We start from the raw sequence: 25,093 nt of genomic DNA on the forward strand, positions 1-25,093 counted from the left end.
TGCTCCACCCAGGGGGAGGAGCCAAACATTTCCTACCTAGATAAAAACTGGGATTTGCAACACCAAAGCAGCCTTTTCCACTGGATTCCAGAGGAAAACCAGACCCTTCCACATCATCACTCGACCTTCAGAGAAAAACTACACCTGCTACCAACACCCTGCCTGATGGGTATCAGCTTGGATTTTGACTCTGGCAGGGTTTGGGGTTGTTTTTTGTAGTACTGTATTTCTATTTTAATTTTCCTAGTAAAGAACTGTTATTCCTATTCCCATATCTTTGCCTGAGAACGCCTTATTTTCAAAATTATAGTAATCTGGAGGGAGGGGGTTTACAGTCTCCATTTCAAGAGAGGCTCCTGCCTTTCTCAGCACACACCTGTCTTTCAAACCAGGACACACTGCCTGACCTCTGCCCCTTCAATCCTTCAGCCACGGAGCAAAGGGAAACCAGAACAAGCTCGAGGGGGAAACTAGCTCAGGATAAGTGGAGAAAAGTGAAGCAAAAGAAGTGGATCTGTGGTATATGGGGAGGGTGCAGTTACCAGTGTGTAATTTTTCTCCTTCCACTTTTCATTTCCTTTGTTCTTCCCTGCTCCTTTTCTCCTAAATCTGAATACCACTTGTAAATACAACATCTCTGTTTGCCTGAGCTGCACACATCCAGTCCATTGAGTGTTCCCTACAAATTCCTGAAGAGGAAGTCCCAAACTCTAAATGCAGTGTGGCCATGGTTACCAAATGACACTGCTCTGTGTCTGAGGGGCTGAACACGGAGTTCTCAAGGACAAGTCTCCAGCCTCCAGCCATCTGTTGAGACGTTTGGCCACTCACTGGTCTTAGGCCAAGCCACCTGACACAAAGAATAATCACCCTTTGAAACCTGCTATTACTAAATCCATCTCTGGAACCTACACTGAGAATCAGAAAGCAGATTTTTTTAATATTCCCTCTACAAAACATAACTCAGCAATGTCTGTATTTTAGAGCAGTTGCCAGTTTTTTATGTTTTAGTTGCAAAAATAAAAAGAAAAGCTCTGTTCTAGAACCAACTTTTTTTTCTACTTCTCAGATCTCCATGTCTGATATTAGACAGCTAATTAAATTGCAATATCTGAGTACTTACTGGGAAAATAATGTCCTTGATCTAACAATGAACTTGAAAACATATTCCAGTGCTTTCAGAGTTCTGAGGATCGGTTCACATTGCTCCCCTCGGCTGGAAGTATCCAAGTATGTCTTCAGAACACTCATTAATTTCCTGAAGTTTAAAAACATTCTTTAAAATTATTATCATTATTATTTTAAATTGCATTTTTAGCTTTTTTGGCAACTCTAAATATATGTTCATGCTTAGTCAGGCACATACAAGAAAACAGACAGCATGTATTTCTGAATTTATGTTGCACAAATTCTGTCAGTATAAACAAACCAGGAACAAATTCTTAGCTGCACAAGCAAGAGAGAAATCTGAAATCCCAAAAGAGCAGCATGACTTTACACAGTCCTGGAAGCACCTTTACAGAAGTTTGTAACACACATGCACAAAGTAACAAAATATTCCCTCTGCCTACCTCCACTGAGCAGTGATTAAACACCACTGCATGCTCTAATTAACAGCATGTAAATATTACAATATTCCAGTACCCAACAATATCTGCTTAAATTATTTATTTTATTTAAACTCTTGCTTACTCTGTATCCAAAACCAACTTTTTACTAAAGACACAGCTGGCTACAAAAGAGCAGAAGTTAATCTAAAACTAAGTCCCTTAGTTTGTAGCTATAGAATCATCTTAAGAGATTAAAGCAATGCTAATGATCCAATATGGGTCTTAATGCAGCCATAAGAACTAAGATAAGGGTGGTTGGGGTTTTTTTCCTACATCTGTACAAAAACAGAGACCTGCTGTCCCCTGCCCCCTAAACAAAGAAAGCCAACAACCAACTCTGTGACTAATACACATCCCCAGCCTAGCTCACATTTCAGAACCAAAATGTTTCCAGTTTCTCAGCCTCTTGGCCATTACATCCACTGTGTGTTTCCATTTTCTCCTTTTTACAGCTTCTCTGAGTCAGAACAATGTCTATCCAACTAGTATGAAGGGGTAGTGCAAGCTAAATCAGAGCTCTCTAAAAGCCAGGAGAAAGGATAACTCAACAGGAATAAATAGGTAACAGTTTGGCTAACCAACCTTATCATAACATGGTTACAATATTTTTGGGACACAGTATTTCCTTCCAAGGTAGGAGTTAGGCCACACACACGTGTTTACTTCATAAATGATTCTGGAACCAGAGTAAATCTTCCATGCTGTGCATTTAATCAATAATGCCAAGAAAACAAATTATGTGGGGAACAATCACAAACATTATTATTTTGCCTCTATCACACTGATTAGGTCATCAGAAACTCCCAGCCAGGTAAATCTTAGAAATATTTTAGGCAAATAAGGCTGTCCTGAGAGGTTCTGGACCCTTCCTTTTCTTCTTTCACAGTACCATAAGACTTTAAATTACATGTGCTTATTATTTAAGGAGTGAGAGAGGATTGAAGAAGAGCACATAGTTTGTGCTTGAGCTTTCTGAGCTCACTAATGCTCACTTCAACTTCACGTGGTGTGAGAAAGGGCTGACTTTGCACTACTGCCTTTCAGCTCTAGGAAACTCATGGTCCAGTGCATGATTTCTGTGACATTTTGTGTTGAGTTAGAACTGATGCAAATTCAGCACAGACACTAGAAGATATCCCCACCTATTCCAAACCTTCAGCTCAGGTGTTCCATGTACTATTCATATTCCAAATTAAAGTTCTGCTTCAATCTGCCACTCCATTAAGCTGCCAGAATGAGACATCAGGTGGATTAAAAACCCACATCTATCCTGTCAGAGCACATCCCAGAGATCAGCACCAGCTGAAGATGTTACCTTCCTTCATAATTCAGTCATTTTATCCTGCCATCATCTGCAAAAACCCATTCTAAATAAAGTAGGAATCCAGGATTAAATCTGGGGTAGAACATGTCTGCACAGTTTTTACTCTCTTCTATCATGTCTTCCCATCTGGGTGTTATGTGGAAGCTCCAAAAATTGAAAATAAATAAATAAAAAATTTACTGAAATTCACCATCCATTGGTGTGACCACGTAACAAATACTAAAACTCCATTTCACAGCAGGACACATAACAAATGCCAAAATCCCAGTTCACTGCACTGAACCCCTCCTGATGCAGCATCAGACTAAAATGAAGACTTGACAGTTCCCAAATAATTCTTTTCCCTTTGAGTTTGCTTGATGTGAAAAAAAAAAAACGTGGAAACCCATGTAAATGGGTTAAGGAGAGCCTTAAGTCCTCTCTTGAGGCATTTTAGCTTAAGGCCAGGGGTACAAATGGAGAGGCTTTACAGCAAAGCATCTTTTGATAAATTTGATAGGATACAGGTGAGGTGCTCAGACACAGCAAAATCCAAGTGACAGAAAACAAATGCCAAAGCATCATTTAACCCCAAATCATTTGCTATGGATTCATTAATTCCACTCATAATCAAATGTGTCTCAGAGGCAGATAAGCAAACAGCAGCATCCAAACAGTCACCATAAATTACATCAGAAAAGTCACAAGCAGGATTTACTTCTTTAACATGATGGTGGAGATTTAGGGAAAAAGAGAAAGAAGAGAAAATAAACTTACTTGTATGCCAAGGTTGCACTGAAGTGCTGTTGGATATATGCTTCCAAAACAGTGTTAAAGTGCTGAAACTTACGGTCTGCAATGAGCCCTATGATATAGATCTAACAGACATGGGCACAATTAGCCAGAGTCACACTGCAAGCTTAAATATTAACTTCCTAAAAATATTTCTGGTAATTTGCTACTTAAGCTTTTTAAAGAAATTTGATTTTCAGTCAATGAGTAATATTCCTCAGTTCTATAGTGACTTTGAGACTAATTCTTTGAACTGAGAAACTTGATAGCTTGTTCAAAATTCTAAGGTTCTTTACTTTGACAAATAAATTGTTTGGTGTTGATTCTTACCAGTGCATCAAAGACAAGGATGTCATACTCATTACTGTGGGAATGTTCCATCATGATGTTAAACAGGGCATCCAATGTATCCTGGAGAAACTACAGAACATGAACAAACTGATAATCAATTCAACTAGAAAACCTCACAAGAAGATTTTCTGATAGTAGACTTGGCTTCCCTCAAGTTAGAATTTTACTACCTTTACTGAAGCATCACTTAAATTGAGAAAACATTTCCATGGGTTTAGGCTCTAGTGCTTTAATTTTGAGAACCTACATCCTCAGACACATGAGCAATCAATAATACATGCTTAGCTCAAAGCTTATGGAAAAGATAGGAATATTACATAAATGACAAAACTTGTTAAAACTATGTTCCTTAGTGACACAGATTAGTGGTTGCTATTTTCACATATACATGTTGATTAAATAGATTTTTCCTGCCTCTGTGGTCTGATTCAAATTCTGTTCTAAATCAAAGGAAAGTATCTCAGTGACTTGGGACACAAAGCTTTGATTAAAAAAATTCCACTCCTCCTTCCTCTTCTTTTTTTTTTTTCATTGTCATTCTTTCTCTCCAGAGACGTCTAATGTTTATGTTTAAAGACACAAAGGTAATAGTATCTGCCATTTTCCAAAATATTAACAATTTTTATTCATATTTATTCATTTATTAAATTAAGAAAGTGCTTTGTTGGGTACATAACACTTCTTGGATTTAATATCAACATGTAAATTTATATTAAGAACTGCAAAGAAAGCAGTAGGAATTGTTTGTGATACATCCGATAGATAAAGGGAAACAGATGAATAGAGATTGTGGAAAAGATTTTTTCATTACTATGTTCATCTCCCAGAAACAATCTTGGGAATCCCCCAGCCCAATAGCCAACACCAGAGATATCTGAAATGAAAAAGCAGAAGGAGAGCTGGCCAGGACTGTGAAGGATCCTGTCCAGGTGTTGGCTTTCTTGCTCTCTAATGAAGAGATTTGTTCATGACCTTTGCAAACTAAAGGCATGATGTATGAGGGGGCCTGAAGAATAACTATTAGTAGAATAACAATTTAATGATTTACCTTCACTACTTCCTCTCCATCCACAATCTTCAGCTTTTCCAGGTTCTCCTGAAGCAGCTCTGGCTTCATGCGCCACTTCAAGAGACCCAGCAAGCCCACTAATAAAAATAAGCACACAGACATCAAAATTTAAACCTCATTTATCAATTTGTGCAGATGTTTTGTTTCTAAAACTCCCACCTACCATTCTGAGTTAACTTTGTAGAACAAACAAGGGTAGAGATGTAGAATGCATCTTTGGAGCTGACTGAGAGCCCCCCAGCAGTACTCGAGCTCCTCACTAAGGTGGCTCCTTTGTTTTCTGTGTGCAGACGTGTAGAAGGCAATGCCAAATAAGCACCAGCATCCTCCATTTTTTTACTGTCCCCCTGAAAAACAGCACACCATCCATGACATATTTCACACCACCAGATTTAAAATTACTTATTCTGCACTTTCTAAAGAAGTGAACAAAACTGAGGTGCAGGAAGGGACTTTGAGGGGTGACACCCCAGGCAGAGCAAAACCAAAGCCAATCTCTCATTAAAATGTCAGTGGGCGTGGAACACTGCAGAATATTGAGCATCACCTTGAAGACTGTACACAGGATACAGACAGCATGATTATAATGTCTGCACACAACTTAAAAGCAGAAAACAGGACTGAGTAAGGAAAGAATAGCAGCACTATTTTGGTATCCTCATTATGACTTTATACTTGGACCTTGAACATAAAAGATCAGGGTATGGTAAGATTATATTTTAAATCAGTATCTAAATGATACAGAATATGTCATTTTCAGTAGAATGAACAGTACAAAACCAGAGAGCCAACAGAGATTTTTCCCTCCTCTCTTTCATCAATTTCTATGCCACAATCCCACAGATTTTCTGAGTCTTACCTTAGGATTCCCCAGACAGGAAAGGAGTTTTAGACAAAGACAATAAAAATCATGCTACTCACTCTTTAGAGAACACAGTGTTTCTCTAAGAAAACTACTCCAGACAATTTCCCTGATGAATTTGAGATGTCACTTAAAGCTACAACACTGTGACAAGATATGACTCAATTGCAGACCTTTAGTCTACAAATGTACACGAACAAGGACCTGCACACCATGATCTAGAAAGACATTTTAAAGTTTTGCAGTTTTATCTGGTTCAGCGACTGCAGATGTGTGGTTTCTACCTTGCTCTACAAAGAGGTAAGGTTAAAAATTGACTATGAGTCTAGACAGACAAGAAGCAAAACATTTCTGCACCAAAACCACACAGCAGTACCAACACCAGTGATTTTATCAGGCTTGCCAAACAATTACTTCCCAAATTTGTGGAAGCAAAAGAAACTCTTGGTTTCCTCTTTTTGGGACAATGGGAAAAAGATGAAGTCTTGATCCAAAAATCTCTCAAAAAGATTCAATGCCTAAAGACAGTTTAAACTTAGCAGTTTTCAAATTGCTTATTTGGAGAAGCCAGGTAAGACTGCTTTAAACACTTACAGCTTACAATTACTGTTTTTAATACTAGAATAGGCAAGCATATGTCAGAAAATCTGTCTCTCGCAACCATAAACTAGGTCAACTCCATTTAGCATTTCTCATCCATGCTATCACTTAAAAAAAAATTACTGAGCTGATGCAGAAATGAATTAGGTGGAATTTCATAACCAACATTAACCACACAGTGCACAATTTTCCTTCTAGTCTCAGTATTTTAAATGATAGTTTCAATGAAGAGAAGATAAATAACTATGTGCTGCCATTAATCTCTTTTGCTTGCCTAAGCAACTTGATTTAGTTGCATGCATCTCACTTGGTGTTAATGATACAGCAAACTTGTTTACTGAGAAGAGTGCTCAGAAGTAACTTAAGTTTGCTTTGTACTGGAGGTGATTTCTGGTTCTTAGTGCCTGCTAGACACCATTCTCCAAAAGGGCAAAAAAACCAAAAGTCAAAACATCTGTTCCCTGCTTCCTTCACAAAGATGCTGTTTCCAGCCAGGGCTAACTAAAACTATTCTTCACACCCAAAACCAAATTGCTGAAACTTTCACTCTTTCCCCTGAGGGACTACATAGCAGTTTAAAAGAAGCATTTTCCTAAGACTGCATTCCCAGATTATTAATGAGATAAAGATTCCAAGTGGATTAAACACTTCCCATGTCCAGCAAGATTAATGGTACCCACCAAATACAGAACTAAAGCACAACTTTATACTACAGAAGGCCAAACAAAACCAGTAAAAAGAGCAATCATCTCTCACTGAACTTAGATAATATCTTGATGTCATTAAAATGCAGAGCAATATTTACTGACAATGGAACAGGCTACACCTATTCATTTTGTTCAGATAAAAACCACAGAATTATCTTTGATATAATAATAAAATCAATCTAGCACTAAGTAAATACACAATGCAAAGGCAACAGTGTGAGAAAAGATGTCAAGAAAAGAAAGAGAAAAAGAGAGAGAGAAAGAGAGAAAGAGGAGAAAGAGAGAGAAAGAAAGAGAGAGAAGAGAGAAAGAGAGAAAGAGAGATAGAGAGATAGAGAGAGAGATAGAGAGATAGAGAGAAAGAGAGAAGAGAGAAGGAGAGAAAGATGAGAAGAGAGAAGAAGGGAGAAAGAGGAGAAAGACGAGAAAGAGAGAAAGAGAGAAGAAAGACAGAGAGAGAAATCTGAGCTCATACCTTTAGGACTAACAAATCGTGGATGCCATCATGGAGAGTTGTTCCATCCTCCTTCATTAGTCTTATGTAGGCCATTGCAAAATTCTTTTCTCCCTTATCTTTAGCTGCAAAGCAAAAGATTTTGGGTTGACTACTCATCAGTGAATTAAAATTCACTAAAATAAAAATTGCCTACTTACACTCTTGAGTTGACCTGTGCCTGAACGTGAAGCGCAGGTGAATCCTCTGCATGTCCTCAATGGGGACTGCAACCTTTTGTGAAATCAGAAAACAGCAAGGACAGTTATGGGGGGTGGTTTCACATGGAATGAGCCCCTATTTTAGAAAAAATAAGCCCCACTCCTTCTGTTTCCAAGGTGCCTTTCACAGGCCATTTCAAACTGTTGAGCCTGATCTCAGTAGCAAAGTGGGGCTGACAAGCAATGATCTGTGAGACTTTGCTCAAATCTGGCACCAGGCAAGAAATGAAGCAGAACCCAGTGAGTTAATGCACACAGGTGCCAGAAAATTATCACAGAGCAGAAAATAATCCTACTGCTCATCCTTTGAACCACAGAGAATGAGACACCTGTGCATTATGCAACTCCCACCTTTCAGATGCACAAATTGACACCAATTTATTAAACAGGTGAAAAGGGTATAAAAATTCCAGCAAAATACATGGACAATATTTTAGGGATTAAATTTAGTTTGAAGCCTTGAGGAGGATCACAGGAACTTGCAAGTGCTTTATTCTCAAAGCAGCATACTTTAGGTAAAACATGCTACAACAAAAGGCCAACTGGGTAAGGGAAAGCACAATTTTCGTGTTACCAAATTTATAGTTCTAAAAATTTAAGGACTTGCACACCTTTGTGTGTATTCACAACTTCCCTTTACAAATCTTACTGAACAATGCCTTAATATTAACTATGCCTTTCAAAACAGGATCTACTGTTAGTGATCCTGTACACAAGATTGAATTATGGAATAATTTTTAAAAGGAACTAATATAATAAGTAATAAACAGAATGGGTCAATCTTTTTAAAAACAACAAATGAGTTTCTGTTTGAAATCATATTTCCATTCCCTCCCTGTCCTTCACCATCACAGGTAACACACCTTAAGGTAGTAATTGCAAACTTGTCATACATGGCTATTTTGTCTTTAAAAATCATGCAAGCCTGCTTTTAAGAACTGTTTCTGGCAGCTTCTGGGCATTTTCCAATCATAGACATTAAAGCTTGATTAGGTAATTGTTAGTGTTTCCCTAAAGAGAAGCATGACAGCTTTTTCCTTTTGAAATCAGAAGAGAGGGTCAGTATTTTCATTTGGGTTTTGGTTTGGCCTTGTTTGTTTTATAATTGAAACTCCTCATCTCCATTGTTTCACCAAAATAGAACAAATGCAGTATTTCATTTTGATGAGCCCTGTTAGGACATAAGGTTATCTAAGATGATCTCATTTGTTTTGCTGAACAAAACCTACACATCATTTTCTAGGCCAAATTTCAAGCCTCAGTGATCATGTATCTCTAATAACTGATGGATGACTAAGACTTCATGCTTCAGCTGTAGTCAGGGACAAGATGTTTCTTGGAGGAAGATGATGCTGTGCAACCTTTCTGTGTGAGGCATTAAGAAGTGAAAAAACAAAGTAAAAAATAAAGTAAAAAAACAAAGTAAAAAATAAAGTAAAAAAAATACCTTCAGTGTCTCCATCCATCGTGGCTGTTTGACCTGGTAGTAAACAACAGATCTGTACTCGCTCACGGGCTTGTCCCCTGCTCCCAGGCACACAGCATTCTTACAAAAGGAGGGGAGAAAGAGTGCTTAGTGCCTTGGAATTTGGGTGAACTTGGGAGCAATTGTAGGAGCAAAACCAAAAAGTCCCCTCAGAGTCCCAGGCTGGGAATTCCACCCTGGCTCTGAGACATGCCTTCCCTCCTGGGCTCCACTTCCCCCCCCTCACTGCAGGCTTGAATTTGGACATGGCATCATTCAAAACTAAATAATAATGACAGCACCCACAGAGGGGAAGCACTAACGTGAAGAACCTGCATTTTCCAAGCCTCTGCACACAATGGAAATAATAATTTACCATAATCTATGGGTACACCCAATGTAATTGCTTTTCACAAGGATCACACAACTGCAGCTCTAAGAGATGTGTAAAGAACATAAAATCACCTTGATTTCTTCATTGGATGAATTTAAGTAACCAACATGTCATCTCAATTAGTAGAAGAAATACAAAAGGAAAAAATAAAATCTTGCTTCATTATTCTATTTCTGCATTTATTTTTAAATGCTTTCTTCCAGTAGAGTCTCAGAAGCTCTAGGTTGCACACCAGAGGTGACTTCCAAACTGGACATTGTAGAGGCACCAACAACAAACAATTAAAATTTCCCATTCTTTAAAGACTATCCAGGCTATACTAACTGCTGCAAAGGTGCAATAATCCTGCTGAAAATCTTAATAATCTGCTTCAAACACCAGGAGGTGGCCAGAAGGGTGTGGCTGCTGACACCTGAAGATGATTTGTATGGTCTGGTCAGGGGGATTTAACTGCAGAAAGCAATGTCTCGTCTGCCTGAGCACAGATTTTTCAAGGTTCATACATCTACCTGTTTGTCACCTCTGTGACATTCACTTGGAACAAAAGTCCTATTCCTTGGAACAGTGAATCAAGGGCTGGTTTGATACCTAAACAGAACCAACCAGTTTCCTGTGCAGAGAACATATATCTGTTATGAGAAACATTAATATAAATTCATGGGTTTGAAAGTCTGTTGGTTTGGGATATCGTTATAGGCTAAAAGGAAAAACCAGTTACTTTCGTTATTACTGGCATTCAGCAGCATTTCAATTAACTCCTCAAAATTTTTCCTTAAATATATCTAAGGACATATTACATTTCATCTCAAAGACAACAAGACAAATAAGATTTGCAGAAATTATGTATCTGCAGAACTGAGCATGCATAATATTGGAATGCAAGATTTAATGCATGGTAATAGGTTTATTTCTCTAAGGAATATTTTTGTTTATATGTGATTGGACAGGATACAGAATAGAGATAACTCCTGTGTAGGTGAGTCATGGTCAGATGCTGTCACTGGTACAGGCAGAGTTTTGTAATCAGGGCTACAGTTTGTTGTGAGGACCTTAAATGTTAGGTGAGATTAGAATTTTCTTTATTCAAGCTTTCAACTTACATTGTAGGTCAAGCAGGTAGTTGCAGTTCATAAACAAGTCATGAACCACAGTGTTTTACTCCAACTTTATCTCAAGAATGCCTTTATGATTTCACCCTATAACACTACAAAGCTCAGAAAATGACAGGTCAAAAATCCCCCTGAATACCAAACTGGTGATAAACCCTAAGGAAAAGACAAAGGGTCTTCAAAATGGGAATAGACAAGCAAACACTGTAAATATTTATGTTGCATATGTAATTGCTGTCACTAATTTCACTCTTTGCCATGTACTTAATTCAAGTGACAGTGACACAGACTTCCTGGCACAGTTTGTTATGTGGCAGAAATGGTATTTCTAACATTTCAGTGTGCAAATTGCCTTCCTCCGGGAATTTCCTCAAGAAAAACCCTAGAGTAAGAATGCAGTAATTGTCAGAATCAGCATTTGTTCCTTGGCACAGCTAAAATAGGTCATTCAATGTTATTCCTTGTTACATTTTTATGCAAGACTTTTATAGGGCTTTAATAGACAGATCACTTTGAAAATCATAAAAATAATTTGTCACAAGATGCCACAGGATGACACAAGTAAGGGAATTGAGTTTTTGAATAGTGGTGTTTTATTAAATGTGTAAGTTAAGCTTTACATAAAAAATGGAGCTCATGTTCCTATGCCCCTCATGCAGAAAAAATCCCAAAAACTTACAGGCAACACTTTTCCTTCTTCATCACAGACACACATTATCACTTCCACATTTCTCTGAGTTGTTTTATTATATTTATCAAAATCTCCATACAGCAGTGTAATATATATGTCATTTCTTATATCTCCTAAAAGAGAAATTGAAAGGTTAAAAAGCAATTTAAATGCTCTGAGAGCATAGGATCAGCTGAACTGCACACGAGTGCCTCACTGTTTGCTATGAAACAGATAAAAATTTATTATTTTCCATCTGAACTTAAATTGTTTATCTTTGCTAAGGCAAAACTACGATGTGGGAAGCGAAAGGGAGCCCAGAGTGACTCGAGGCAATTCCCATCCTGCCCCGACACCTGCTGGTGAGCTGCAGGATGATCCCATTATAACTTTCCCCAAATACTTTTTTTCTCTCAAATAGCTCTCTCTGGAGGGAGCATCATATTTTAATTCTCCCCTCCAAACGAATTCATATGATTTTTAAAGGATGGAGATTTTTCTTGAGTTGGGGCGAGGAAGGTTTCCATTTTTTTGTTTTTTTAGAAAGGAACCCAGCAGACAGTGAGTGATTTCCATTGGAGAATATCTTGCCATACATACAAATGAAATCAAGAGATTTCAAATTCATTTGTTTATTATTACTAAAGGACAGAAATAACTTACAATGAAAACAAGGTTAATTTAAAATTCAAGTGTCATCCACCATAATCTACTTACAGGATAAGAAAGTTATGTACAAGGAGGTAGGTCTATCCCTCACTGTCTGGATTTTATTTTTCCTGTTTAAGTATTAGAAACTACTTTCCAAGGATTTCACTGTTTTTATAAGTTTCTAATGTGGGAAAAAAACTTACCATGAGTGAATTCTAAAGATCCCCTGAGTTAGCCAATGCAGAGTTAAGTAAGGCAGCAGCTGATGCCTATTAACATAGGGAATGAGGAGAAATCCCCTCCTGTCACAGAACAGAGCACCTCCTACCTGGCATGATTATTTCAGGGAATCCCAGCTTTCTAGCAACAACTGTGGTTCTGTCTACAAGGTGTGGGTAGTCCTTTCTAGTCTGAGTCACATCTCCAACCAGCATTTTCACAGTTACCCACAGACCTGTTAGGAGAAAAAAAAAAAGATTACATTTTTGATAGGAAAATTTTAAAAATCTGTTTTCAGATGATTGCTTCTTCTACCCACCACAACAGGGATAAGAATTTGCTTTTCCCGCTCCTGTAGATGAAAGTAAAAGCTCTATAATGTAAAATTGTCACTACTAATTTAAATAGCCCCTAAGATTCTGTAACAAAGTCATGGTTCCTCAACTGTAGCTTCAAAGCTGACCCACCTCCATGGTGGTACTGCAGTTCCAACATAAAATGAAGTTTCACAAAAATACCATGTTACTTAAAATAAGAAAAATGTACTTTACCTTGTCCACCACTGTCACCTTTTGATGCAGTGATTTTGCTCAGGAGGCTGTGTAAAAAGTCATTCTCTGCCACCACCCTGCAGGAGAAACAGCAATGTCTGCTCAGGAATTAAGTGTTAAATATATCAGACACCATTTAGAACATAAGTGACTAATGACCTCAGTCTTTGCAGTATTGCCTGGTTGTGATATATTCGGTATTTTTATTATCTCTCACTCAAATTACAGCCCACTCACATTCAGTGTACACACTGAAGTGAAAAAGATTCAGTCAAGCACCAAGAATGGTGTTTTGTGACAGTGACAATGTGAATGCACTCAGCAATGTGCCTCTCCAGCTCAGTCCACTTTCCCTGACAAACAGCCAGATAAATGAACTTGGAGTTTTTATCAGCTACTTTTGAATTTAAAAACAAATTCTTCCATAGCAAACATGTCGGGTCAAATTGGAAACAAGTGAAAAAATAAACCAGTGTGTCATAGCTGGGTCTTTCACAATTAAATTTACCCTCCATAGAACATAGCAGCAGTGCTTTGTAGGACACAGAGTTATTTCCAGTATTTCCACTGGTGTCTCTGCATTTGATCTGTGAGCATCAAATTTTTAGGCAGCTGCTCTGGTATTTCTTCTGAAGATAGCATATGATCATTCTATTACTTTTTAAAGGAAACACAGTTTGTGCTCAGATTTTTCTCAAATTCTAAACAGAACCAAGCTCATAAAACAGTAGTTATCCTTGCTTGTAAATCTCACTTGTAACTGCTTGACTTGGGTTCATGAAATCAGATATGTCTGAAGGAGCACATTAATGGAATTATTCATTAATTTAATGTGCTGTGGTACCTCTGCAAGTCTAAAACGCCATTTAAAGTCATACCTAAATAATTAACACTGTTACAGCATAAAATTGTTAAAGCAAAAATTTCTTATTCTTTAACCATTTCCCAGATTGTTACAGCCACAGAGATAAATAAATATTTTCTTTTGCATATAGAAAAAAAAAATCTATGATGCTCTTACGGATGAAAGGGAATGAAATGCTGCTTTTCCTCATCACTTTCAGATTTTCCTTTTATGATATCTGTAATATCCATGACTAGAAGAATGAAAGAAAAATCATCATAGAACATAATCAAGGACACATAAAAGCATTTTAGAATAGCTTCTCCTATCTTGTGCCTAGAGGTAAATGTGGATTTTTCAGCAGCAGGGGAGGGGTTGTGGGGCAGAGCATTTTGTGCAAAGTCCACACCACAAACATGCTGCAGTGGACAGAGAGGGAGAATTCAGACTAGTTTTAGTATAAACTTGTGAATACAGGTATCAGAGCTTTGGTGGTGCTTTTGGGACATGATCACTGACTTTATTTCACCTGCAAGGGAATCCATTATTAAATTGGTTGTGTGCTTTCACTCACACAGCTTGGCACTATCTGAATAATTAGGAAACCAAATTCAAAAGTGCATTTTTGACTTAAATTAAATCCCAACGCAGGTGCAGTCTTTAGAGACTTCAAAAAGTACAGAAACCAATTGATAGAGCTGGTGGCAATTCTGACATGTCTTGGTAAAGATTTTAGCAGTCCAGGGCTGGCAAAAATGACAGATTGAGGACTAGCACAGGAGACAGCAGGTACCTGCCACGCCGAAGGGCCGCCGCAGCCCTTGGGTGTATTTCTTGGAGTTACTGTCCCTCAGGTCCATCCTTCCCACTCGCACTATTTGGCAAACCAAATAAATTTTGTCTCTGCTAAGGTCTTTATTTCCAAGATCCTAAGGAACAAGCAAAAAGGAACCATAGTGTTACTTGGGGAAAAAGCAAGTTGTGAAATTGAAACAGAACCTCCAGTAATAAACTGCATTTTAGCAATCAGTGGGGGAGGAGGGGTGGGAAGCAAACAAAGGCCCTCAAACTAAACAAACCCCAAAACCTCAACGAACAAAAAAACCAGAGCACTTTCAAAAGGATGAAAAGACTGACTAGTTTAAAGTTTGAAAAAAATGCAATGGTAAGGTAATAAAAGGTAAGAATACAAGGTAAGAGAATAATACAAAATACAAATACAAAATAATACAGAATAATACAAGGTAATACAAGAGAATAATAACAATCAAGAGACATAGCAAATAAAACCAAACCAATCAAATCATCAAGAAATTCATGAGGGAGCAAACTGATCTGAAGAAAGGCCACTGAAGGATTGTCACTGCCTTAAAGAACTGTCAGCTTGCTCTAAGATTTCCTCTGCTTCCTTCTTCATCTTGATCACTCCTTATGAGATCTGACAGTGACCACAGAGAAGAGAATTTAATTGCAAATACAAAGGGAAGTAAACTGGAAAACACTTACTGTGAACACCACTTTAAGATTGTTGAGCATATCAATTTCCTTTGGAAAGCCTCGACTCCCCCATCTCACCAAGTAGTTCTCACTGTTTGGAAGAAAAATCTCTCACTGTCAAGTGATTTAAAAGTTCTCCTTTTACACAGTACAAAAGTTGCATAACAGACAGTCTGTGGGGATGATTCAAATCTAATACCAGACTAAAAAGACAAGAAAAAAACGCTATACAAGTATCAATAGTAAGTTTTAAAAGAGCAACTTGAACATAACACAAATAGGCACCTTATTTTATTGAGACAACTTTACCATAGCATAGTTTGTTTGATGGGAGTACTCAACAGAATCTTAATCTACCCAGAAATTTATAAATTTAATTTTTTCCCCGCTCCTCCCCCTTTAGCAGTTTACTCCAAACATCCACAATATTGTCCATCCAGAAAAATATCTAAAATTTGGAATGGGCTCAGGCTTTCCCAAACTTCTGAAATGTTCAAGTCCAGGAATTACCAATAAAATATTTGGCAAGTCAGAATCCCTTAGCAGCAGACAGCAACGAGATCTGTCCATGCTTTCACTGTGCTTTTGGTTCCATTCCTTTTATTTAGATATTCTTTGCATTATTATATTATTACAGCACATTGGCAATTATTTTACTTAGTTTTGGCTGGTCCCATTTGCCACTCTTGTGCAGTCAGAGGAGGAAGCTTTACCTTATAATTGTTGACTTCTGTGGGTCGTACAGGGACATAAAGAGCTCTGCATCCTCTCCAATTCGACAAACAAAATTCCTCACAAACACATACAGGCTGTGGGTGGGGGATGAAGACATTCTGGAGTATGATGCATAATCTGGTTGATCCTTTGACTACTCAGGAGGAGGAGAATCAGTTAACAATAATCCATTTATTGAAATTGTGCTATACTACAAGCAGTTTTACTTTCTGGTATATGTAACAGTTCAAATTGAAAAGGAGAGCAGGGAGCTGGACTCAGCAATTATCATAATTCTCTTCCACCTTGTGCTAGCCAATGACTCCCATATCTTAGGCCAGTTCTTCAGCCAGTAGGCAATGATGTACAGGGGAAATATTCTCCCCACTCTTAAGAAAAGAGAAAATACCAAGATGTCACCACAGAGACAAGCCTGCAAGCCTGAAAGAATTTATTTTTGAACACAGTAGGCTGTAGCAGAAGGCCTATGATCCACATCACAGTGGGGCTGCAGTGTGCTAGAGCAGCAGTAAATGAAGTCAGTTCCCTTTGAAGAGGAGACAATTACATGCTGAGATCAGGACACAGCTGAGCAGGTTCACTGATTCAAAAACAACCTCCTGAATTCTACCTACCTCCCATCTGAACCACCAAGCAGCAGCTTCTTAACACTTCTAAACCCACTGTTTGTCCCTATTTTAAAATAAGTCACCATAGTCTATTGCAGAGTCCCAAGTTTCCTTTTCCTAGTATTGTCAGTTAATTACAAGTGTTTTACAGTGATTTGTCATGGGTGTTATTGAAGTGTCATGACAAACAAACTATTTTCTTTTTTGGTGTTTTACTTGCTTTTTTACAGGTTTACTTTCTCATAAATGGAGAAAAGAACCAAAGAGGCTTACAAATCCCTGCAGAGATTTAATATTGCAAAAGGTCAAGGAAGTGTAGTCACCTGCTTTGCATTTAAAAAGATTTAATTTATGCACTTGTCAGCTTAGCTTTGGCACATGAACTTCTGGAGTCCAGATTATGCTGAATTCACCCTAGTTCCTCTTCAGGGAGCTTAAATTCTTCTACTCCATCAGACTAACTAGCATGCAGCACCACTTAGCAAACAACCAGTGTAGTCAACTTGTAAAACAAGTTGTGGTCAGTACTGCCTTAAACCTGAACTCCAAGTGTGTGACTATTCCCTGTGCAGTTCAGACTGTTGAGCAGTCCGTGGATGGAACGGAGACATATTTCCATATAGGAGCTCAATAAAGGATTTAGGATGAGCTTAAGACACAAGCTTTCAGCCCAGCCCACAGCCCAAATCCAAATGCAATTTGAGTCTTAGCCACATTTATAACACAAGACTGTGGATCTACTCTTAAGTCAGAGGAAAAAGTTTACACCAAATTTTATTGTTCCATCCTTCAATCCTTAGACTAGTTTTTGTCTGGATTTTAGCAAAGCAAGCATGAAGTTTAGCCAGTCATTCCTACCATTCTCCTCCTTAATTCTCTCTGTGATTTTATTAGTTGCTTCTTCATGTGCATGGAACAGGCTGATGACACTGGTTTTATCTGGGTCCAAGATATTTCCATCTTCATCTCTAACTGTAAGGTCTAGCTCAAGTACTCTGTGAAAATACACAAGGCATAATGGTACGGTTATTTCCTTCTATATAAAGAAAGCTTAGAAATGGGACAAACAAAGGGGCACTTAAAGATTTAAAGTTATAAAATTTAAATACATGCAACAGTATTTCACTGAAGAAAAAATTAACTATACTCCATCATTTTCTTAAGTTGTCCAGTATTTAGGAATTTATAGGAATGTCACCAAAGCATTGAAATGCTCCTCACATAAAACAGACACCTGTTCAATGATTTCTAGCAGTCTTCATTGCTTTTAGCTTTTAACACTCAACATTTCTGATCAATATGTTTAGGGTCTTCCTATTACCTTCTGCTTTTATGTGGCTCCTTCATCCTTTCTGTCCCAATGTTTGATCTCTTCTGCCCTGCTCTCATAGGAATCATGCCTTTTTTTCCTGCCACTCTTTTATCCTCTCTCCCACAGTGACCCTCCTCAGCCCCCATTGTCATTTCCCCTTTTTTCCTTCTCCACACTTTGGCAAGTTTCCTTCACACCACACAACTCTACCCCACTCTTTCAGAAGCTCACAAACACTTTCCAGCTTGCAATCCAAATAATTTTAAACATCCCCTTCACCCCTACTCTTCCAAGGAAGCACTTTACTGTCTCATAACACAGAAAGAATATAAGAGTGACAAAACAGAAGTCTGAAAGCAAATTAATTTTAATGCTGTCTTAATCACAGCTGGGCTTCTTTGACTGGGAACTTCAAAGTAAATTCTGGTTTTGAGTGAGCAGTCAGCTCCACACAGTGCAGTAAGGATATATGTATTCTATAGTGTGCTCTGTATGAATACAAATGATTACAAATTTGCATCCAAATCACAGTGAACAAGTTAAGAATCTCAGAACACCTTGTGGTCATTTTTTATGTACAGCCACATGTAATTGTAGAGTTTCAGCTGCACAGAGGCCTTCAGGCCACAACAACCACAGTCACTTAAAATAGCAAAACACAGTTTATAAGCAGATTCTAATGCCTTTAAAAACAATCCTGTCAAGACTTTTTTTACCAAGCTCTTTTAGGCCCCATCTCCTTATCAGATGGTGGGACACCATTAACCTCACTCAAACCCAACAGTTTTGCCAGAAAATATGTTGTGTATTGCAGTGACTTTTTGTTGGCAAGGAGCAGAGGAGACAGCTTTGTTATATAACTCTTCTGTCCCTGGCAGTTTCACTTCTATTACAGAACCAGAGTTCTGCCTGGAAATTCCCCGGTGAATTGGGTGTGGATGTTTGTTTGCAGACTTGGTGCAGTTTGCCAGCACCACTTTTGAGGGTCACTTACTGGACTTAGGCCATGTTTGTGACAGATGGACAATTTCTGGGCCCCAAGCTTGGTGATAATGCACACAGAGGCTGGTTATCAGACCTCATATCTTCCCAACTGACAAGCTCATGTATTATAATTAAGAAATAAATCAATATTTTTGTGAAAGCTATTTTGCCATGAGAAGCCTCATCATGGTATCCATGATCAACACAGGAAGATTTTATATGAACCCCACTTCTGAATTCCAACCTGCAAACACGAAATCTTGATCACCATCCCTTTGCTGCTGTGCTTTGAATTAAATCATGCTTTCCAGAAGCAGTGTTAGGCCACTTACTTATTCCCATAGTCAATTTTGGATGTGACTTTCTGTTTGAGCTCTTTGAGCTCATCCTTTGGCAAAGTCCCAGACAGAAGCTGTGACCTCCACTCCATCAGGTCACACATCATGGACTGCACCTGCTGGAACCGAACTTTCTTGTTTGCCTGAGGAGAAAAAACCTCAGTGAGTTTCAGGCTTGGAGCTGAAGTGAAGGCACTGGGCTTGACAACTAAAGGCTACATGTCATATAGAATGCTTAAATGATAGCAGGAAGAAAAAACAGGCAAATAATGATGTCTCATGCTGCAAATATTTAAGGACAGAATGTCCCATGTGATCATAAAGAAATAAGATGAAATTTTTTATCAGGATAGGAATATGTTGTGTTTTATTTAATTAGTTGTTTTAAATTCTTTAACAAATTCTCAGTCAAGAGAAAACATTACAAAACCTTAGTAACTCCTGTATGACATACTGATGGGAACAACAACACTTGATTGTGGTTTTAACACATTTTAGAGAAAAATGAGAGAATACACAGAAGTTACTAAAGCAGCTCCAGTGTCATTCACTGAAATAAGGAGGGTTTTCATTGCTGGCTTAATCAAGAAGACTAAAAAGTGACAGGTTTCAGAAAACTGCAGCACATTCAAGATCCCTTTGCCCAAAAGACATAAAGAAAAATCCAGTGGCTGGGATCCTGGAACAGTCAGCACAATTCTTGAAATTGCCAATTATTAATAGCTACTTGCTCCCAGTAACCCTTGAAGAACTCCTGTTCTAGCAATCCAAGAGCACCATGAATCTTTTTCAAATGCATCCCAGTTACCTTTCTACTCCTCTCTGGAAACTTTTCAAAGCTACAAATCAAAATTATGAAGAATTTATCATGCACAGGATACTCAAGGTTGAAACATGAAGTTCCACCACTCCTCAGGAATGTTAACTTTCCCTTTAGAGAATCCCAGAACCATCCAGGCTGGAAGAGACCTTCAGGACCATCCAGCCCAAGGCTGATGGCTGCACTAGATTAAAGTCACGTTTTAAAGCCACTGAAGGAAATCTTAGTAATGACAAAGCAATTCTTAAACCCATCCAGACCCTGCCCTAATGTAGAAGATGCTAATTTGAACAAAGCCCTAATGTGCATGAACAGGTAACAAACAGCAAATAAAACATCCTACCACATAAACAACAAGTAAAACATCCTACCACATAGAGCTGCTTCCAGATGCTTCCCCCATTCCCAGAGAGTGGTGGTAACTTCTTGGACTAAGGGATCTCAGCAGGTATGACATTTTCTGTATGTCTAGGAAAGAAAGGGAAGATCACAAAGAGTGGCTGTGTTTCAGGGGTGTATATTATATTTACTGTGGGTGAGGTACATAAATGCCTTAAAACTCATTCTTCAGCAGACAAGCTCAATAGTGTAATAAAATAGATAAATTCAATACCTTCTTCTTTTCAGCACCAGCTTCCTTGATGTGGATGAAGGATTTAGGAAATATTCCCTGATGAAGGAGAAAAAAAAATTCCATATTTATTCTCCAAAAACATTTAGGTAACAACCATGACTGTGAACATAAAATGCAATGACAGACTGTAATACCCAAACTAAACTCCTGTTATTTAGTTTTCTGTCTAGATGGATGGATTTCTATTTAACAGACAAATAACAGAAGTTTGCCGTATCTCTTCACATGTAGCATGCATAGGCATCTTTCTTCCTAAGAAATACCATTTTACACCCCAGAAAATAGTTGAATTACATACAATTTAATAAAATACAATTTAAATTCAATAAATAAACACTTTGTCTGTGCATTATCTCATATCAATTTTAACTGACCTCTGTAGAAAATAAATGGTCACCATACAAAAAGTTCTAACGTGACTGTCCTTGCTCTACAAAAGCTGAATGTCTCAAGTCATCCTACAGGAATCTGACAATCTGTCCATGACAATCCTCCCCTGAGCTGGCAATTCTCAGCTAGATCCTTCCTGGACTCTTCTCTATTCAATAACTCACATAAGGTACTTCAAGTACCACGATAATTCAATAACAAATGTGCCATTTTACAAAGCCTTTCTCTGAATTAGACTGCAGCTTTTTAGAACCATTTTCTTTAAGCACTGGCTCTTAATCAAACACAATCGTGTCTTATCACTTCCACATTTTTTTCATTAAGATTAAAGTTCAAAAAAGTCCATGAAGAATGAAAGTAAAAGAAGAAAGTCCCTGTAATGGTAAATTTAGTGATATCTTAGTACATAAATTAATATACTTGAAGTATGTTATGCACGATGAACTTGAAGCCCTTTAGCAATATTAGGAATTAATTAAGAATTACTTAAAAGGAAGTGGTTATTTCTGGTAAATATTTTCCCTTCTTAATTTTAGGCTAAATTTATAATTGATAAAAATAGAAATTTAATGCAGAATAAGTGGCAGTAACATTTCCAGTCAAAAGAAATTTCAAAGTAATTAAAACATATGTGTAGTGTTTTAATACATTTAAATAAATACATTGCTGCTCCCTAGAAAATCTTCTACCAAGAAGTTACAAACAAAAATGCTTTCTTCTAGAAAAGTGCAGTTGAAACTAAGAAGAGATTTTCTTGCTGCTTAGCTCAGGAATCATCATACTCAGGGTAAAACTTTTCCTCTGTGGCTTTCCAGTCTCATGTCTAAGAATACCTGGCTTTATAAAATTCGTATGATTTTTGTACATTAGAGATATTTAAGAACTTAAGCCTCATACAAGTTATTTATATTGTTTGTAACCTAAAAAATCCTGGGAAAAGTACAGAAACAAGCACACCTAGCAGCAAATTGATTCAAAATTCAATTCAAATGAAGGCTTAGCAGCTGTTAACCTGAAGGCACAGTCACTTCTCCCAGTCCTCACTTCTATTTACCAACATTGTCCAGGGATGAATGCTGATCATTCTATCATCTTGGAAGGAAAGAGCTGACTTGAGAGACCAGAGCAGAGGGATCAGAACCATCTAGGCAGAGACACTCAAAACCCACTTCATGGGCTGACCCCTTAAATCAATCTCATAGGAACAGATAATGTGATCTTACCTCTGCTCCTTTGTACCTCACAGGTACCCCTTGTACCAATCTAAAAGGAAGAAGGATCACTTGGTATGACAAAAAAACCCACACATTACAAAATAAACAATATGTAATAAAAAAATACCTAGCATGGTTGTATATGTAAAATTAACAGTTGCTTCAAACATACATAGCAATAAGTAGATTATATTAATCATGACTTGCATATTATCAAATATGACTGTATTACTTTCAAGCCTTGCACAGTAAGTACAGATAATTGCACACAGAATTTAACACCCCATGCTCACATGAAAAAGGTAGAATAAGCTCTTTGTTTTGCAAAGTAATATGTGCACACCCTTCAATATCCATGTTAGCCATGATCCCCCATGGTCCTGGACAGCCCACGAGGCTCTGGCTGTGTTCTAGGCCCAGTATTAATCCAGTACAGCACATGGCTCTTACAGACCCAATTTCCTTCAATGTGATAAGGTGAAGCCATTTTTGTGCCATGAGAAACAATGGCTTTTGGACCCAATCATAATAAGCAGCTTCTTGGTGTAAATTCAAGTTGGAATGTCAAGAAACCTCAGGGCTATTGTTGGGCTCCTGCTCCATTTGTGATTAGCAAGCCCTTCTGAAAGACAGGAGTGCAGAACTGCAGCAGTGGCAAGTTAAAAACTAATTCAGGCTTTGTTCCATCTATTCCAAGGTTAAGTCTCAATGAACAACAAAAAAAAACCATAAAAATCAGAGTTCAGCCCTTAAATAAGATCAGGGTCCACATCCACTGTGCATACACCTCATTATGAAAAATCACCTGCACAGCAACAGTGTTTAGCTCTGTTAATACTACATTTTTCATCCCATAGAAAGAATTTATAACCAAAAGTATTAATTTTCTAATTCTATTTTCATGAGCAGATGTGATCTCTTTGCTGTCACCCTTTCTCTCACAGGTATTGCAGCCATGCAAACAAACCATAAAATTATAAAAATAAATCCCAAATGCCAAACAGCACAGTCACAAAAGTGACGCTAGAAGTCACAGGATGATTGCTGACCTGAAAGAAAGACTCAGGACAGATTTTTTTTTAAGGTTTTTCTGCAGTGAGATTTGTTTTCTCAGTGTTTCATGAACAATAAAATTTCATCTTACTGCTAAAACTGAATTATTTGCACATAGTCTCAATTTACAAGCAAGTGTGTAAAATTGGTTTCATCCCATTTGCTGTGAAAGCACGTATATATTCTGTGCATAAATTTTGTGCATGCAAAACCAACTAAAACAGGACATAAAGGAGCACAGGAAGAATCCTGTCACCATTGGTTACTCACCAGCTGCATCTGGCAGCATATTTTGAAGATATCTGATAAAAGATGAACTTCACTCACACAGTGAGAAGGATTCTACTTCTTCATTGACAAACATATTTCATAAAGCAAGGCATGACAGAGTATATCAAGGGCAGGGGATTCAGAAAAGCTTTTAGATAAAAAAATAACCCCATGAGATCTGCACTCCACCCACTTGGCATGGCTGACAACAAATGGAGCCCAGGAATCCAAAGCCTGAAATTCTATTTCTGCAACTAACAGACAATACAGGGAGGGGGGTTCCTGGTTTGAGTTTTGTTCTTAGCCAAAACGTTTGAATGGAGGCTTGAAGAATTACTGTTTTTAGAGAGGACATGAATCATTGTGACTCTGTTGACTGCTGAGTGACATCAATGTTTTCACTGATGCTTAAAGATACTGAATTAATCTTACAAACAGAAGAGAAATAATTATGTTTTTGTGCTCCAGTACGTTGTAAACATGGTTTTCCAGGTGCTCCTCCCTCAAATTCTTTGTTGTTTCCGGAAAAAATAAGCTAGAGCTCTGTGGGCTGGGTTCAAGCAGCTTCAAAGCCTTTGCAGCCTTGTGACCACAACCCATCAGATGTCTCAGCACTGAGCTGGCTCTGCCACTGTGCAGTGCAGCAACTGGCTCTCTCTAGAACATAATGCAGTTAGTAAGACACACGTTCTACCAACAGAAGTAGGCTGAAGAAGATAATTTTACAATTTATTTTACCAAGCTTTAAGCAATCTGCAATTTTTTAAAAAACTCTTGACCTAGTCAAGAGCATCACTACAAATCAAAAATAAATCACTCTTACAGTGACATTTGCAGATACCTAACTGCTGAGTTAGTAACAATAACTCCACTCTCCTTGCTTTATGGTAATGGGAACTCATAACTCTGTCAGACTTTCTATCATGCTGACACTCAGATTTCTTTGGGTTTCCTCATTATACAATAGGATGATTAGGATGCTTAATATCTCCTAGCAATAAATATTTAATTTAGAGGCTAAAAGTGTACTCCTTTAAATCCTAAGTCAAATCTAATGTAACTTCCCCAAGGTATATCACAATCTGGAAAAACTTCACAAACTCTACATTCACCTTGATGACTTCCTCATTTGGTAAAGGCATCCCAAAAAACCACATGTACTGTAATACATCTAATTTTGGCTCTTCAGAAAAGATTAGGTTCTTCCTCAAAATACACCACCACCACCACCACAAAAAATAAGGGCATTAGAAAGCTACTGATGTAATACAGGGACCTGCTGGGAGGTGGAAGGATTATATCATTCACAAAGAAATGGAAAATGTGG

The 25,093-nt window shown here is 37.9% G+C and overlaps 1 protein-coding gene across 2 annotated transcripts in view; it reads right to left on the reverse strand.

Moving 5' to 3' along the window:
• Window positions 1–25,093, reverse strand: part of DOCK2 (dedicator of cytokinesis 2) — a 186,427-nt gene that overhangs the window by 122,509 nt on the left and 38,825 nt on the right. Inside the window, exons 16-22 of one of the 2 annotated variants that reach the window (XM_033073225.1) lie at window positions 7,949–8,021; window positions 7,770–7,873; window positions 5,289–5,472; window positions 5,105–5,202; window positions 4,036–4,125; window positions 3,691–3,791; window positions 1,124–1,258 (exon numbers count right to left, since the gene is read on the reverse strand). The exons of the other annotated variant lie outside the window; for it this stretch is intronic. Coding sequence (XP_032929116.1) covers window positions 1,124–1,258; window positions 3,691–3,791; window positions 4,036–4,125; window positions 5,105–5,202; window positions 5,289–5,472; window positions 7,770–7,873; window positions 7,949–8,021 — 785 coding nt within the window. The remainder of the gene's footprint in view (window positions 1–1,123; window positions 1,259–3,690; window positions 3,792–4,035; window positions 4,126–5,104; window positions 5,203–5,288; window positions 5,473–7,769; window positions 7,874–7,948; window positions 8,022–25,093) is intronic. 2 annotated transcript variants of the gene reach the window in all.

The sequence above is a fragment of the Catharus ustulatus genome, chromosome 15, assembly GCF_009819885.2.
Source record: "Catharus ustulatus isolate bCatUst1 chromosome 15, bCatUst1.pri.v2, whole genome shotgun sequence".
Taxonomy (NCBI): Eukaryota; Metazoa; Chordata; class Aves; order Passeriformes; family Turdidae; genus Catharus; species Catharus ustulatus.